We start from the raw sequence: 18608 nt of genomic DNA on the forward strand, positions 1-18608 counted from the left end.
CATTATGCTGTGGGGTGTTAATCAGCAGCAGGTACTGGGAGACTAGTCAGGATCGAGGCAAAGATGATACCTAGGTCAAAGGTCACATCTGGAGGAAACCCTGGCACCATCCCTATGGGGAAGCATGGTGGTGGCAGCATTATGCTATGGGGTGTTAATTATGTCATATAATATTACCTTGGTCTACCTTTATAAACATTTGCTCCAGTGGACATTTATGAATGAAGCATGGTGGTGGCAGCATCATGCTGTGGGGGTGTTAATTATGTCATATCATATTACCTTGGTCTACCTTTATAAACGTTTGGTCCAGTGTACATTTATGAATGAAGCATGGTGGTGGCAGCATCATGCTGTGGGGGTGTTAATTATGTCATATCATATTACCTTGGTCTACCTTTATAAATGTTAGGTCCAGTGTATCTGTAACATGTCGTATAATATTACCCAGGTCAAAGGACACATCGGGAGGAAACCCTGGCACCATCCCTATGGGGAAGCATGGTGGTGGCAGCATTATGCTGTGGGGTGTTAATCAGCAGCAGGTACTGGGAGACTAGTCAGGATCGAGGCAAAGATGATACCTAGGTCAAAGGTCACATCTGGAGGAAACCCTGGCACCATCCCTATGGGGAAGCATGGTGGTGGCAGCATTATGCTATGGGGTGTTAATTATGTCATATAATATTACCTTGGTCTACCTTTATAAACATTTGCTCCAGTGGACATTTATGAATGAAGCATGGTGGTGGCAGCATCATGCTGTGGGGGTGTTAATTATGTCATATCATATTACCTTGGTCTACCTTTATAAACGTTTGGTCCAGTGTACATTTATGAATGAAGCATGGTGGTGGCAGCATCATGCTGTGGGGTGTTAATTATGTCATATCATATTACCTTGGTCTACCTTTATAAATGTTAGGTCCAGTGTATCTGTAACATGTCGTATAATATTACCCAGGTCAAAGGACACATCGGGAGGAAACCCTGGCACCATCCCGATGGGGAAGCATGGTGGTGGCAGCATCATGCTGTGGGGTGTTAATCAGCAGCAGGTACTGGGAGACTAGTCAGGATCGAGGCAAAGATGATACCTAGGTCAAAGGACACATCTGGAGGAAACCCTGGCACCATCCCGATGGGGAAGCATGGTGGTGGCAGCATCATGCTGTGGGGTGTTAATCAGCAGCAGGTACTGGGAGACTAGTCAGGATCGAGGCAAAGATGATACCTAGGTCAAAGGTCACATCTGGAGGAAACCCTGGCACCATCCCTATGGGGAAGCATGGTGGTGGCAGCATTATGCTGTGGGGTGTTAATCAGTAGCAGGTACTGGGAGACTAGTCAGGATCGAGGCAAAGATGAACGGAGCAAAGTTCAGGACCTCAGACTGCACTACACCCACAATAACATCTGCTAAACACGTGTATGTGACCAATTACATTTGATTTGAAAGTACCGAGTAAAGGGTCTGAATACTCATGTAAATGTAATAAATTAGCAAACATTTCAAAACCTGTGTTTGTTATGTCATTATGATATGGAGTGTAGAGGGGGAAAAACAATTGAATACATTTTTGAATAAGGCTGTAACGTAACAACATGTGGAAAGAGTCAAAGGGTCTGACTACTTTCCGAAGGCCCTGTATTTAACATTAATGTGAGCAGTGATTCCATGTCCATGTAAATAGAAGGGCAGCAGCCTCTAAGGTGCAGGGTGGAGGAACCGGGTGGTTGTCGGCCACTATATGTATGTATATAACATGTCTCCGATCCATTGGCCTAAATAGCGACCTGTCAAATCAATATGTGCTTTGATGTATGACACGACATACCAAAAACAGGACAGGTCAAAGGAAAATGGACAATATGAAATGAAGGCTTCCTACTGTTCGGGTAGTTTCACTCCGTGGACTAAATTGTCATGATAATCAGTGTTTTCAAGTTTGTATTGGTACATTTTGGACGAGCTGATCCTAGCGGAGTAGAAGGAAATACTTCTGTATTTCCCGCTATGTTTTTTCTTTTTTTTTTGCGAACAAACAGGTACTATATAAAAATAGTTAGATGGCTAATTGATGGCTAGACCTTATTGATCCTGCCTTGCAGTACACCCCTCTCAATATTAATAAGCTACCTTTTATTATTTTGAAAAGGGACGCTAGAAATGGGCATGGTCTGAAAAACGCATATCTAAGTTGAGATTTTTGAATGAACCAGAAAATCTATAGTTATTTCTGGTTCTTTATCAAAGTTTGATGGCTAGCCCTTATTGATCCTGCCTTGCAGTACACCCCTCTCAATATGAATATGTACATTATGAATAAATACTGTTGGAATTAGATTCGTACGTTTTTCTCAGTCTGTACATTTGTTTATTTTTTTCACACACACACATATACAATGCAAACACAAGAGGAAATACAGCACATGTAAATAGACAGCACTTGATTAACACACAGAGAAAATACACAAAGACAGAGTTCTAAAAAGTTCTAATTGAATTAAAAAGCATTTACAACCGACCTACTCTATACTGAAACAGATATACTCACTCTATGTCCAATTCATGTTAAAAAACATTGAGTTCACTTTGTACAATTTGATTTCGTGTGACATAAACAAATAAACAGTCAGTGAAATTTTTTTTGACAAGTGTTGGAGCACTGTATGTGTTAAATACATCAGTTAATTAATGAGTTACGTTACACCTCTCTTTCCACACTGAGAGCAGTGGTAAGGTGTTTCCCCCTGTGTCTGTTACCTCATGGTCTTTCAGGTTCCCTAACCAGGTAAATATCTTTCCATTATATATTTCTCTGCAATGTGGATTCTTTCAAGGCTTCTCCGCGGAGTGTGTCAGCTCATGTTTTTCAGGTATCTTGACTGTGTGAAACTCTTTGAACACTGGGAACAGGGGTGAGGCTTCTCTTTTATGTGCGTCCACTCATGTCTTTTCAGGCCCAGTAACTGAATAAAAGTCTTTCCACACAAGGAGCAGTGTAAGGGCTTTTCTTCTGTGTGAATTCTCTCGTGTGTTTTCAGGTGCGCCAACCGGGTAAAACTCTTTCCACACTGGGAACAGGGGTGAGGCTTCTCTTTTATGTGTGTCCACTCGTGTGTTTTCAGGCCCCATAACTGGATAAAACTCTTTCCACACAGAGAGCAGTGGAAATGCTTCTCTCCTTTGTGTAATATCTTATGTTTTGTCAGGCCCCCTAACTGAGTAAAACTCTTTCCACACAGGGAGCAGTGGTAGGGCTTTTCTCCTGTGTGAATTCTCTCATGTGCTTTCAGGTGCCCCGACCGGGTAAAACTCTTTCCACAATGTGGGCAGTGGTAGGGCTTTTCTCCTGTGTGAATTCTCTCATGTGTTTTCAGGTGTCTCAACCGGGAAAAACACTTTCCACAAAAGGAACAGTTGAAGGGCTTTTCTCCTGTGTGCATTCTCTCATGTTCCTTCAGGCCCCCTAACTGGGTAAAACTCTTTCCACAATCGGAGCAGCGGAAAGGCTTCTCTCCTCGGTGCCTTCTCTCATCCATTTTCAGCTGCCATAACCGGGCAAAACTCTTTCCACACTGGGAGCAGTGGAACGGCTTTTCTCCTGTGTGTATCATCTCATGTCGTTTCAGGCAAAATAACATGGCAAAACTCTTTCCACACTGGGAGCAGTGGAAAGGCTTTTCTCCCGTATGTATCATCTCGTGCCTTTTCAGGGACCCTAACCGGGAAAAACTCTTTCCACAGTGGGAGCAGTGGTGTTGTCCTGCTGGGTTGGACGTCTCTGGCTCCTCTGAGTCTGTTCTTTCACCTGCCAAAAAAAAAAGAAGTGTTTATTTAAAAGAGAGACCTGAATGAAATAAATGTCTTCCTATGAAGACAGTCAACTCGTTTTAGTGAAATTACTGGAAGTCTACAGGTATGTTAGCGGATGCTAGTTAGCATTGGCTATTGTTTTGAACTGTTAGCTATTTTTTTTATTTAACCTTTATTTATACAGGTTTTTCTCATTGACATAACATGGGCCAGTAACTGAAACGTTGCTAGATCGAATCCCCGAGCTGACAAGGCAGTTAACCCACACACCCAAATATTTGTACACTGACTCGCTCTATAGTATGTCCATCCAATGTAGCGATGACATGATTAGCATTTGAAAATATCATCCATTTTGTTTTACCCCAATTCAGAACCAGCTTTCAAATCATACAGATTCTGTTGTATGGTGTTAAATGCTCTTTGGGAATTTTCAAAAAGCTAAAGATAAACTACTACCACTTGAATAAAGAACAGTATCATCTGCATAAAACATACGCTGTTTCAATATGATCCCCAATGTTGTTGATATACAAAATGAACATCCGCTGTTCATGAACAGTGGGCCCAAAATAGAACCTTGCGAACACCTGAGCACAACTCTATGGACTCAACCATCCGCCATTACACATTACAACCATCCGCCATTACACATGGTGTACAATTTGATAGGTTATTTATTAACCAATCTAGAGCATGACCAGTAATACCCATATCATTTTTAACCTTTGCACCAACGGTGTCAAATGCCTTCAACAAATCAATAAAGACAGATAACACAATGTATCTTCTTGTCAAGAGCACAATGGATGACGTTTAAAACCTTCAATGTTACTGAAACGGTGCTGTGGCCAGAACTAAAACCTGATTCCATTTAAGATGTTGTTTTCTTGGAGGCAGGCCTTCAGCTGCCTACTAACTAAGGACTCCAGGACCTTTGACAGTACAGACGATTTTGATATGGGTCGATAGCTGTCAAGTAGCGAAGGATCTCCACCTTTCAGGAGAGGCAGCACAAAAGCAGATTTCCATAACTTGGGGACTTCCTTAACATTAGCGTGAGGTTAAAAATACATGTTATGGGGCCTTCCAGGTGGCGCTGCATCGCAGTGCTAGCTGTGCCACCAGAGACTCTGGGTTTGAGCCCAGGCTCTGGGTCCATGGGGCGACGCACACCACATTGCCCTAGCGTTGTCCGGGTTAGGAGGGTTTGGCTGGTAGGGATATCCTTGTCTCATCGCGCACTAGTGACTTCTGTGGCGGGCCTGGGCGCAGTGCACGCTAACCAGGTCTCCAGGTGTACGGTGTTTCCTCCGGGTTGGATGCGCGCTGTGTTAAAGAAGCAGTGCGGCTTGGTTGGGTTGTGTTTCGGGGGGACGCATGGCTTTCAACCTTCATCTCTCCCGCCCCGTACGGGAGTTGTAGCGATGAGACAAGATAGTAACTACTAACAATTGGATACCACGAAATTGGGGAGAAAAAGGGGGTCAAATTTAAAACAAATTTTAAAAAGACATGTTAAGGGGGAGGGAAGTGCACTGTTGGAGCTAGAAACACAAGCATTTAGTTAGATACTACTGCACTGTTGGAGCTAGAAGCACAAGCATTTCAAAAAACATCTGCTAAATATGTGTCTGCAACCAATAACATTTGATTTGACGAACCCTAATTTTATCTTTCTATCACTGTATCCATTTCACTCTTTTCAAAGTTGGGACCCAAAGTTCCTCCACTCATGCCTCCTAAAGTAATTGTTCAGCAGGATGCAAGGTAAGACAAATGAGGACTAATGTCTGTATGATTTGTTAATCTGTTACATCTGTAGAACCCCTTTAGAACCCGAACTTTAAAACCCTGTTGGTCCAGCAGGCTGTCTAGGACCCCATTGGTCCAGCAGGCTGTCTAGGACCCCATTGGTCCAGCAGGCTGTCTAGGACCCCATTGGTCCAGCAGGCTGTCTAGGACCCCATTGGTCCAGCAGGCTGTCTAGGATCCCATTGGTCCAACAGACTGTAATGCGGCGGGAAGATAAAACAGGTCATATACAAAGACCCAGACTTCAAAGTTGACCCACCAGACCAACATCACCCTGGGGGACACCAGACCTATCACCCAACATCACCCCGAGGGACACCAGACCTACCACCCAACATCACCCCGAGGGACACCAGACCTACCTCCCAACATCACCCCGGTGGACACCAGACCTACCTCCCAACATCACCCCGGGGGACACCAGACCTACCTCCCAACATCGCCCCGGGGGACACCAGACCTACCTCCCAACATCACCCCGGTGGACACCAGACCTACCACCCAACATCACCCCAGGTGACACCAGACCTAGGTGACACCAGACCTACCTCCCAACATCACCCCACACCAGACCTGACACCAGACCTACCTCCCAACATCACCCCGGGGGACACCAGACCTACATCACCCTGGGGGACACCAGACCTACCTCCCAACATCGCCCCGGGGGACACCAGACCTACCTCCCAACATCACCCCGGGGGACACCAGACCTACCTCCCAACATCACCCTGGGGGGACACCAGACCTACCTCCCAACATCACCCTGGGGGACAGACCTACCTCCCACACCGTGGGGGACACCAGACCTAGTCCCAACATCACCCTGGGGGACACCAGACCTACCTCAGACTGTTACACCAGACCTACCTCCCAACATCACCCTGGGGACACCAGACCTACCTCCCACACACCAGACCTACCTCCCAACATCACCCTGGGGAACACCAGTTTGGTGGACCCAGACCTCCCAACATCGCCCGGGTACTGACCTACCTCCCAACATCACCAACATCACCCCTGGGGACACCAGACCTACCTCCCAGACCTAGGGGGACACCAGACCTACCTCCCAACATCACCCTGGGGGGACACCAGACCTACCTCCCAACATCACCCTGGGGGACACCAGACCTACCTCCCAACATGACCCTGGGGGACACCAGACCTACCTCCCAACATCACCCTGGGGGACACCAGACCTACCTCCCAACATCACCCTGGGGACCTACCTCCCAACATCACCCTGGGGGACACTGTTACACCCCGGTGGAAAGAAACCTTTAGCCTAATAATGGCAGTTTGGACCATCAAAAACATGTCATGCAATCACTGCTATACCACAGTCCCCTCAGGGGTGTTTTCATAGGCACACTCATTGGCAGACATCAGAATGAATAGAAGAACCTCTAACCCTGGTCAACTCATTAGCATAGACATCAGAATGAATAGAAGAACCTCTAACCCTGGTCAACTCATTAGCATAGACATCAGAATGAATAGAAGAACCTCTAACCCTGGTCAACTCATTAGCATAGACATCAGAATGAATAAAATAACCTCTAACCCTGGTCAACTCATTAGCATAGACATCAGAATGAATAGAAGAACCTCTAACCCTGGTCAACTCATTAGCATAGACATCAGAATGAATAGAAGAACCTCTAACCCTGGTCAACTCATTAGCATAGACATCAGAATGAATAGAAGAACCTCTAACCCTGGTCAACTCATTAGCATAGACATCAGAATGAATAGAACGGGATTGGAACCTCTAACCCTGGTCAACTCATTAGCATAGACATCAGAATGAATAAAAGAACCTCTAACCCTGGTCAACTCATTAGCATAGACATCAGAATGAATAGAAGAACCTCTAACTCTGGTCAACTCATTAGCATAGACATCAGAATGAATAGAAGAACCTCTAACCCTGGTCAACTCATTAGCATAGACATCAGAATGAATAGAACGGGATTGGAACCTCTAACCCTGGTCAACTCATTAGCATAGACATCAGAATGAATAAAATAACCTCTAACCCTGGTCAACTCATTAGCATAGACATCAGAATGAATAGAATGAACTCATTAGCTTAGACATCAGAATGAATAGAATAACCTCTAACCCTGGTCAACTCATTAGCATAGACATCAGAATGAATAGAATGAACTCTAACCCTGGTCAACTCATTAGCATAGACATCAGAATGAATAGAAGAATCTCAGTCAACTCATTAGCATAGACATCAGAATGAATAGAAGAACCTCTAACCCCGGTCAACTCATTAGCATAGACATCAGAATGAATAGAATAACCTCTAACCCCGGTCAACTCATTAGCATAGACATCAGAATGAATAGAATATCCTCTAACCCCGGTCAACTCATTAGCATAGACGTCAGAATGAATCGATAATAACATAATAACATGGCTGTATACACAGAGTACCAGTACTGAGTTGATGTGTAGGGGTACGAGGTAGTTGATGTGTAGGGGTACTAGGTAGTTGATGTGTAGGGGTACGAGGCAGTTGATATGTAGGGGTACTAGGTAGTTGATGTGTAGGGGTACGAGGTAATAACATGGCTGTATACACAGAGTACCAGTACTGAGTTGATGTGTAGGGGTACGAGGTAGTTGATGTGTAGGGGTACTAGGTAATAACATGGCTGTATACACAGAGTACCAGTACTGAGTTGATGTGTAGGGGTACAGGGTAATGGAGGTAGATATGTACATATAACTAAGAATAAAGTGACAGATGAGAAACAGTAGCAGCAGCGTATGTTGATGTGAGTCATGCAGATCGTCCAGGTAGCCATTTGGTGAACTATTTATCAGTCTTATGGCTCGGGAGGAGAACCTGTTCAGAGTCCTGTTGGTTCCAGACTTCACACATCGGCACCTCTTGCCGTAGGTGATACGATCATTTCCATGGTAATGTAGAATGTTCATTCAGATGATGCTAACGGATGCGGCTCATGCATTGGAATGTATTTATTGTAATGTCAGTCGAGTTGATTCAACAAATCACAGCACAGACTGATGGGAACACTTCCTGCTTTTAGTTACTGCTTTGCTCCAATGGGTACACTCGCAACGGCCGACAGTCCACCCATTATGACATCATCGTCTTGAATGGGAACACCCGTTCTGTCCAATGAGGGGATTCGATTCATCTGGAGCCCAGCGAGGCTTGTTTTACAACCTGGTGAAGTTTTGGAACTGGGCTGCCTCCCAGGTCTGAGTCAGCACATGGAGTAATGAGGAGGATTCTGTAGGAAGATCTCAATTACATACTCCTCACTTCGCCTCTGCTCATCTCCTTCTCAAAACACACATTGGATGAGAGACAGAGGTCCTCTGGATTTCTCATCCAATGCGTTCTGAGAAGGTGAGAGGACACAAAGAGTATGCAATTGGGATCTTCCCTGCGTTTTACATAAACCCCACGGTTCTCAAACATTGTACCTGGAGATCTACCGTCCTGTAGGTTCTCAAACATTGTACCTAGAGACCTACCGTCCTGTAGGTTCTCAAACACTGTACCTAGAGACCTACCGTCCTGTAGGTTCTCAAACATTGTACCTAGAGACCTACTGTCCTGTAGGTTCTCAATCCAACCCTAATCAAGCCCAGCTGTTGGAGTGAAAATCTACAAGATGGTTGCTCTCTAGGTAGATGTTTGTAAATCCCTGGTCTAACTAATGCTGAGTGACACTGTGAATTGCTTAGTAACTGTGTAAATGTTGTTGCATGTTTTATAATAACATTCATTTGTTAATATTTTTTTTAACTACAATATTATTTCTTGAAAATGTTATTCGTATAAGACACTATGAGCATCAGCTTCCTGGAATCCAATGTAGCTGCTGTTGTGGTCGGGGTAGTTAGATATAAGTGCTGCCACCAAAAGCTGGGATGACCTGTCATTGGCCTTGACCTAGATGTTCTCCCCTCAACATCCACTCCAGGGTGAGGACCCATCGTTGGCATTGACCTAGATGTTCTCCCCTCAACATCCACTCCAGGGTGAGGACCCATCGTTGGCCTTGATCTAGATGTTCTCCCCTCAACATCCACTCCAGGGTGAGGACCCATCGTTGGCATTAACTCCCCTCAGATGTTCTCCCTAGATGTTCTCAACATCCACTCCAGGGTGAGGACCCATCGTTGGCCTTGATCTAGATGTTCTCCCCTCAACATCCACTCCAGGGCGAGGACCCATCGTTGGCATTGACCTAGATGTTCTCCCCTCAATATCCACTCCAGGGTGAGGACCCATCGTTGGCATTGACCTAGATGTTCTCCCCTCAACATCCACTCCAGGGTGAGGACCCGCCGTTGGCATTGACCTAGATGTTCTCCCCTCAACATCCACTCCAGGGTGAGGACCCGCCGTTGGCATTGACCTTAGATGTTCTCCCCTCAACATCCACTCCAGGGTGAGGACCCATCGTTGGCCTTGATCTAGATGTTCTCCCCTCAACATCCACTCCAGGGTGAGGACCCATCGTTGGCCTTGATCTAGATGTTCTCCCCTCAACATCCACTCCAGGGTGAGGACCCATCGTTGGCATTGACCTAGATGTTCTCCCCTCAACATCCACTTCAGGGCGAGGACCCATCGTTGGCCTTGACCTAGATGTTCTCCCCTCAACATCCACTCCAGGGTGAGGACCCATCGCTGGCCTTGACCTAGATGTTCTACCCTCAACATCCACTTCAGGGCGAGGACCCGTCGTCAGTCTGATGTTCTACCTCTTCCAAACTGGTCCCATTGTCGACAGCCGAGACATTCACTGTCTTTTGGTAGAAGTAGGCATCTCACTCAACTACACCACCAGTCCCCGTGCGTTCTGTGTGGAGTAAAGGTGGTCTAGAGAATTTTCCCCTCTGGTTGCACATTTAACATGCTGGTAGAAATGAGATCAAACAGATTTAAGTTTCCCTGCAGTTCCCTCCCCGGCCACTAGGAGGGCCGCCTCTGGATCAGCTTTTTCCTGGTTTCTTATGACCTCATACAGTTTGTTGAGTGCAGTCTTAGTTCCGGCATCGGTCTGTGGTGGTAAATAGACATTATGGTTGTTATGTTTTACTCTTGGTAAATAGTTAACCTGCCACCATCCCTTTGGTGAAGCGTGGTGGTGAGACCTGAAAATAGCTGTGCAGCGACGCTCCCCATTCAACCTGACAGAGCTTGAGAGGATCAGCAGAGAAGAATGGGAGAAACAAGGTGTGCCAAGCTTGTAGCGTCATACCGACGAAGACTCAAGGCTGTAATCGCTGCCAAGGGTGCTTCAACAACGTACTGAGTTAATAAGGGTCTGAAAAGTTATGTAAACGTGATATCAGTTTTAAAACATTTGCAAACATTTCTAAAAACTTGTTTTCGCTTTGTCATTATGGGGTATTGTGTGTAGATTGAAGATTTTAATTTAATACATTTTAGAATAAGGCTGTAACGTAACAAAAATGTTTTTAAAAAGTCAAGGGGTCTGAATACTTTCCGAATGCACTGTATATATATTTAGCTTAGATGTGCTCCATTTAAACAGTGGACAAAATGATTCAACTCAGTTTCTCCTTCAAGCACCGCCTCTCAATCCGTCCCGTGTGTCATGAGGCAGCATCGTAGTCGTGGAAACCAAGATTGTTCTCAGGGCAGGCCTGGTTGTAGCTAGATATGTCCAAGTCGCATCGGGACAGTTTTAGCATTTTTAGCTAACCTAATTCTACTAACCTACCACGTTAATTATCCTAACATTAACCTAATTCTACTAACCTACCACGTTAATTATCCTAACCTTAACCTAATTCTACTAACCTACCACCTTAATTATCCTGACCTTAACCTAATTCTACTAACCTACCACGTTAATTATCCTAACCTTAACCTAATACTAACCTACCACGTTAATTATCCTAACCTTAACCTAATTCTACTAACCTACCACGTTAATTATCCTAACCTTAACCTAATTCTACTAACCTACCACGTTAATTATCCTAACCTTAACCTAATTCTACTAACCTACCACGTTAATTATCCTAACCTTAACCTAATTCTACTAATCCGTCACGTTATTTGCACTAACCTGCTACGAAAAGTCACTTACGCTAGTGAAAACCGGCAGACCTGCCCTGAGAACAGTCTTTGTTTCCACTTAATGCGCCACAGCGCTCTAGGCAGACTCCGTTTTATAGCTCAGTGGCAGAGACGCTGCAAATTGAACTCAGCGAGATACTCATAAATTGACAAAAATTATAATTTGTAATGGATTCTTATCCACATGTGGGAAGGTAACAATGTCTATACCACAAGACAAACTGAAAATGTCTCTCACAAACAAGTGAACTAACAAAGAAACTCCCTGGGACAACCAAAACCAAACAGGTGGGGCTGTAGAAGAGGTTCTGAAAGACATCCTTTAAAGTTGACATGCAACTAGGAAATGTGCCCTAAACGATTCCCACCACGGATGCCCACAAAGGAGAGCCAAACGAAAAGACAAGCCCACACCAACTTAAGACAGGGAGTCAACAGGAAGCAGAGCTATAGGAAACAGGGAAGACAGGGAGTCAACAGGAAGCAGAGCTATAGGAAACAGAGAAGACAGGGAGTCAACAGGAAGCAGAGCTATAGGAAACAGGGAAGACAGGGAGTCAACAGGAAGCAGAGCTATAGGAAACAGGGAAGACAGGGAGTCAACAGGAAACAGAGAAGACAGGGAGTCAACAGGAAGCAGAGCTATAGGAAACAGGGAAGACAGGGAGTCAACAGAAGGCAGAGCTATAGGAAACAGGAAAGACAGGGAGTCAACAGGAAGCAGAGCTATAGGAAACAGGGAAGACAGGGAGTCAACAGGAAGCAGAGCTATAGGAAACAGGGCAGACGGAGTCAACAGGAAGCAGAGCTATAGGAAACAGGGAAGACAGGGAGTCAACAGGAAACAGAGCTATAGGAAACAGGGAAGACAGGGAGTCAACAGTCAGAGCAGGAAACAGGGAATCAACAGAGAAGCAGAGCTATAGGAAACAGGGAAGACAGGGAGTCAACAGAAAGCAGAGCTATAGGAAACAGGGAAGACAGGAGTCAACAGTAAGCAGAGCTATAGGAAACAGGGAAGACAGGGAGTCAGGAAGCAGAGCTATAGGAAACAGGGAAGACAGGGAGTCAACAGGAAGCAGAGCTATAGGAAACAGGGAAGACAGGGAGTCAACAGGAAGCAGAGCTATAGGAAACAGGGAAGACAGGGAGTCAACAGGAAGCAGAGCTATAGGAAACAGGGAAGACAGGGAGTCAACAGGAAGCAGAGCTATAGGAAACAGGAAAGACAGGGAGTCAACAGGAAGCAGAGCTATAGGAAACAGGGAAGACAGGGAGTCAACAGAAAGCAGAGCTATAGGAAACAGGGAAGACAGGGAGTCAACAGGAAGGCAGAGCTATAGGAAACAGGAAAGACAGAGTCGACAGGAAGCAGAGCTATAGGAAACAGGGAAGACAGGGAGTCAACAGGAAGCAGAGCTATAGGAAACAGGGCAGACAGGGAGTCAACAGGAAGCAGAGCTATAGGAAACAGGGAAGACAGGGAGTCAACAGGAAGCAGAGCTATAGGAAACAGGGAAGACAGGGAGTCAACAGAAGCAGAGCTATAGGAAACAGGAAGACAGGGAGTCAACAGTAAGCAGAGCTATAGGAAACAGGGAAATCAACAGGAAGCAGAGCTATAGGAAACAGGGAAGACAGGGAGTCAACAGGAAGCAGAGCTATAGGAAACAGGGAAGACAGGGAGTCAACAGAAGCAGAGCTATAGGAAACAGGGAAGACAGGGAGTCAACAGGAAGCAGAGCTATAGGAAACAGGGAAATCAACAGGAAGCAGAGCTATAGGAAACAGGGAAGACAGGAGTCAACAGGAAGCAGAGCTATAGGAAACAGGGAAGACAGGGAGTCAACAGGAAGCAGAGCTATAGGAAACAGGGAAGACAGGGAGTCAACAGGAAGCAGAGCTATAGGAAACAGGGAAGACAGGGAGTCAACAGGAAGCAGAGCTATAGGAAACAGGGAAGACAGGAGTCAACAGAAACAGAGCTATAGGAAACAGGGAAGACAGGGATTCAACAGTAAGCAGAGCTCAGGGAATCAGGAAGCAGAGCTATAGGAAACAGGGAAGACAGGGAGTCAACAGGAAGCAGAGCTATAGGAAACAGGGAAGACAGGGAGTCAACAGGAAGCAGAGCTATAGGAAACAGGGAAGACAGGGAGTCAACAGGAAGCAGAGCTATAGGAAACAGAGAAGACAGGGAGTCAACAGGAAGCAGAGCTATAGGAAACAGGGAATCAACAGGAAGCAGAGCTATAGGAAACAGGGAAGACAGGGAGTCAACAGGAAGCAGAGCTATAGGAAACAGGGAAGACAGGGAGTCAACAGGAAGCAGAGCTATAGGAAACAGGGTAGACAGGGAGTCAACAGGAAGCAGAGCTATAGGAAGCAGGGAAGACAGGGAGTCAACAGGAAGCAGAGCTATAGGAAACAGGGAAGACAGGGAGTCAACAGGAGGCAGAGCTATAGGAAACAGGGAAGACAGGGAGTCAACAGGAGGCAGAGCTATAGGAAACAGGGAAGACAGGGAGTCAACAGGAAGCAGAGCTATAGGAAACAGGGAAGACAGGGAGTCAACAGGAAGCAGAGCTATAGGAAACAGGGAAGACAGGGAGTCAACAGGAAGCAGAGCTATAGGAAACAGGGAAGACAGGGAGTCAACAGGAAGCAGAGCTATAGGAAACAGGGTAGACAGGGAGTCAACAGGAAGCAGAGCTATAGGAAACAGGGAGGACAGTGGATAAAAGGCTTGGTTTCACAACTTAAACAGGGAGAACCAACAAGTCATTACTCTCTCAACATCTCTCATGCCAACTGATGAACAGGCCAGCAGGTCTTAAATATCACCTGGGGCAGTACAGGTGAAACACCTTCTGACTAGCGAGATGACAAGACCGCACGGGAGAAACGCCTCCTGACGAGAGAGATGACAAGACCGCACGGGGAAACGCCTCCTGACGAGAGAGATGACAAGACCGCACGGGTGAAACACCTTCTGACTAGCGAGATGACACCAATCAGTGCACAATTACTTTAGCAAAAAGCAGCTTGAGTAGTTTCAGAACTAATGAGCTGCTATACAACAGTGAAAACACTGACCACAGAACTAATGAGCTGCTATATAAATACACTGACCACAGAACTAATGAGCTGCTCTACAACAGTGAATACACTGACCACAGAACTAATGAGCTGCTATATAACAGTGAATACACTGACCACATAACTAATGAGCTGCTATATAACAGTGAACACACTCACCACAGAACTGATGAGCTGATATACAACAGTGAACACACTGACCACAGAACTGTAACAGAAGCAGATTGTAGTCTCATCCACACACCACTGTTCTTACTTGAATCTGAATCTCCCTCTTCTTCTCCTCTCACAGTTCCACGCAGACCCGGTGTTTTCCTGCAGTCGACCAGCCGCACAGACACCCTCTTCAGACCCCACAGTAAGGCAACAGTGGGAGAGGCACGACCTGGGGACTCTGGGAGAGGGAAAGATATGTCCTGGAAACCACAAAAATAAACAATCAATTTAGGTTGGGAAACACTCTCCTACCTTGATTCCTCTCATTTTCTGGACCTCCTGCTATAAATGTTGTGGAGGAGAAAGTCCAGGAGGAGGAACCTCAGATCAGAAACACACCCTCCTTCATTCCTAATTCTCTGCACCTCCTGCTATAAATGTTGTGGAGGAGAAAGTCCAAGAGGAGGAACCTCAGATCAGAAACACACCCTCCTTCATTCCTAATTCTCTGGACCTCCTGCTATAAATGTTGTGGAGGAGAAAGTCCAATCAGAATCATCTGTATTTGCCAAAAACATTTACACATCAGTATTTGGATGAACCTCAAATGTTCTCCTCCAATGGATTTATAGAAGGAGGTCCAGGAATTAAGGAAGGAATGTTGAGAACCAGAAACCCTTTGTGACTGGGATGTACTCACACCACTCCCCCTCTGCTCTGGGGTGTGGCTCTCTGAAGCCGACTCCGCCTTCAGCCTGTTGCTAGGAAACCAATCCTTGTCTTTCACGTCGCAGTCTTTGTCGCAGTGAATAGAATCGTCATCACCACCAAACTGTCTGGGACTCACGGGTGTCACATTAGATTCTTCCTGTATCTTTCTGATGTCCTCCTTCACTGTAGAGCCCTGGGAGGGCCAGGAAACTGCATATTGCCTCGTTTTTAGATCTGTAAAAGGGAAGAGAGTTTGACTACCGGTAAAAACATAGGTTATAGCTTGCTCCCTCATCTGATTCCAAACATACTATTGGTAAAAACATAGGTTATAGCTTTCTCCCTCATCTGATTCCAAACATACTATTGGTAAAAACTGATTCCAAACATACTATTGGTAAAAACATAGGTTATAGCTTTCTCCCTCATCTGATTCCAAACATACTATTGGTAAAAACATTGGTTATAGCTTGCTCTCTCCTCTGATTCCAAACATACTATTGGTAAAAACATTGGTTATAGCTTGCTCTCTCCTCTGATTCCAAACATACTATTGGTAAAAACATAGGTTATAGCTTGCTCCCTCATCTGATTCCAAACATACTATTGGTAAAAACATAGGTTATAGCTTGCTCCCTCATCTGATTCTGAAAAACATTTATAGCTTGCTCCCAATCTGATTCAAACATACTATTGGTAAAATTGGTTATAGCATTCCAAACATACTATTGGTAAAAACATAGGTTATAGCTTGCTTCTGATTCCAAACATACTATTGGTAAAAACATTGGTTATAGCTTGCTCTCTCCTCTGATTCCAAACATATCACTTATCATCCTAGGACCTTCCGACGGAGAGCAATAGATGAGCGAACTCTGAATACAAACTAAAGGAAAATAAATAAATACACTTTTTTTAAGTACTCTTTTTTTAACGAGGTCAGTAGAATGTCCCTTTAAAACCACACCCTGGTTCAACAACTGCATAGTGTGTCCCCTGTTACGACAATACTCACTGGTGTGAATCGGATCTTCAGTCTCCTCCTCTTTCACTACAAAAGGTTCTTCTTCTTTCAGTGTGATATCCTCCTCTATCTCATCTTTCATTCTGAAAGCTTCTACCTCTTCTTCCACTATGACAACCTCTATCCCCTCTTCCTCTTTCACTGTGACAGCCTCTATCCCTTCCTCCGTTTTAATTCGACAAGCTTCTTCCGTTCCTATCACTGTAATATCCTCTTCTTCTTCTTTAATGACAATGTTCATCCCCATAGCTGCTTTCTCCGTCCAGCAGACCTCCTCTTCATTAGCAGGAGGAGAGTAGCTTAGTGAGCTCATTGTCAGGGATGCTAGCTAGCTAGCTACTTAGCATTAGCGACTACCCTAGTGCTAGGCTCGGTAACACATTTACAAATGTAATAACAAGCAAATTACGTTTAAATGAGCTAGTAGATACGTTAACAGAACTGTGTTTAAATCACTGGGGTGGTATTTGTGTAGCTACACAAACATGTTCGACAGAGCTTCAATGTTTCTACTTCTTGTCGGCTAACAGGCTACAGAGACGGTTGAACCGTGACGTTCCAGAAGCGTCCACAGCGGTCGGTCGTCACTAGTTACCACAGTCACAAAGTCCACAAAAAAAACACCCATTTCTACAATTTATCTTGTTAAATTTTGATTTCAATCTTAACCTTAACCACATTGCCAACCTTATGCCGAACCCTAAATTAAGACCAAAAAGCAAATGTTCGTTTTCATTCATTTTTTCGATATCGTCCATTTTGACATTGTGGCTGTGGTAGCTAGTGGAAACCCGTGTGTCCACTGCATTATACGTCACGCGAGAAGCATCACCTGAAAAACTCACTTCGTCATCTGCTGACTGAAGTAACGCAGTTTATAAAAAGATTCACTAAATCTAAACAAACACATGGTTATTGGTCACATACACATGGTTTGCAGATGTTATTGGTCACATACACATGGTTAGCAGCTATTTAATGGTCACATACACATGGTTAGCAGATGTTATTAGTCACATACACATGGTTAGCAGATGTTAATGCGAGCGTAGCGAAATGCTTGCTCTTCTAGATCGAACAAAAGCAGTAATATCGAACAAATTCACAACAACTACCTTTTACACACAAATGTGAGGATTGAAGAAGAATATGTGCATTTAAATATATGGATGAGCGATGGCCGTGTGGCATAGGCAAGATGCAGCAGATGGTATAGAGCAGTATATACATATATGAGTAATGTAGGATATGTAAACATTATTAAAGTGCCGTTATTTAAAGTGACTAGTGATACCTTCATTAAGTCCATTTATTAAAGTGGCCAGAGATTGTTGTTGACAGCAGCCCCTCTATGTTAGTGATGGCTGTTTAACAGTCTGATGGCCTTGAGATGGAAGCTGTTTTTCAGTCTCTCGGTCCCAGCTTTGATGGACCTGTACTGACCTTTCCTTCTGGATGATAGCGGGAGGAACAGGCAGTGGCTCGGGTGGTTGTTGTCCGTGATGATATTTTTGGCCTTCCTGTGACATCGGGTGCTGTAGGTGTCCTGGAGGTCAGGTAGTTTGCCTCCGGTTATACGTTGTGCAGACCACACCACCCTCTGGAGAGCCTTGCGGTTGAGGGTGGTGCAGTTGCCGTACCAGGCGGTGATATAGCCCGACAGGATGCTCTCAATTGTGCATCTGTAAAAGTTTGTGAGTGTTTTAGATGAAGCCAAATTTCTTCAACCTCCTGAGGTTGAAGAGGCACTGTTGCGCCTTCTTCACCGCGCTGTCTGTGTGGGTGGACCATTTCAGTTTGTCCGTGATGTGTACGCCGAGGAACTTAAAACATTCTACTGTCCAGTTGATGTGGAGGGGGGTGCTCCCTCT

The 18608-nt window shown here is 45.0% G+C and overlaps 1 protein-coding gene across 1 annotated transcript; it reads right to left on the minus strand.

The window, feature by feature from the left end:
- Positions 1–2365: 2365 nt before the first annotated feature.
- On the minus strand, positions 2366–17347 carry LOC135570946 (gastrula zinc finger protein XlCGF57.1-like). Its single transcript, XM_065016762.1, has 4 exons — positions 16729–17347; positions 15703–15947; positions 15103–15262; positions 2366–3815 (listed from the first exon to the last, which is right to left on the minus strand). The coding sequence occupies exons 1-4, from the start codon at positions 17048–17050 to the stop codon at positions 2863–2865; spliced, it is 1680 nt and encodes a 559-aa protein (XP_064872834.1). The 5' UTR covers positions 17051–17347; the 3' UTR covers positions 2366–2862.
- Between the last annotated feature and the right edge of the window lie 1261 nt (positions 17348–18608).

The sequence above is a fragment of the Oncorhynchus nerka genome, unplaced genomic scaffold, assembly GCF_034236695.1.
Source record: "Oncorhynchus nerka isolate Pitt River unplaced genomic scaffold, Oner_Uvic_2.0 unplaced_scaffold_887, whole genome shotgun sequence".
NCBI classification, from domain to species: Eukaryota; Metazoa; Chordata; class Actinopteri; order Salmoniformes; family Salmonidae; genus Oncorhynchus; species Oncorhynchus nerka.

What these genes read in the sequence shown, in the direction of transcription:
- LOC135570946 (XM_065016762.1), bottom strand. Translation starts at nt 17,050, where the DNA reads ATGAGCTCACTAAGCTACTCTCCTCCTGCTAATGAAGAGGAGGTCTGC. An exon ending in TGAAGATCCGATTCACACCA is followed by an intron (nt 15,948 to 16,728) that starts GTGAGTATTGTC and finishes TCCCTTTTACAG; the next exon opens with ATCTAAAAACGAGGCAATAT. An exon ending in CAGAGCAGAGGGGGAGTGGT is followed by an intron (nt 15,263 to 15,702) that starts GTGAGTACATCC and finishes TGTGGTTTCCAG; the next exon opens with GACATATCTTTCCCTCTCCC.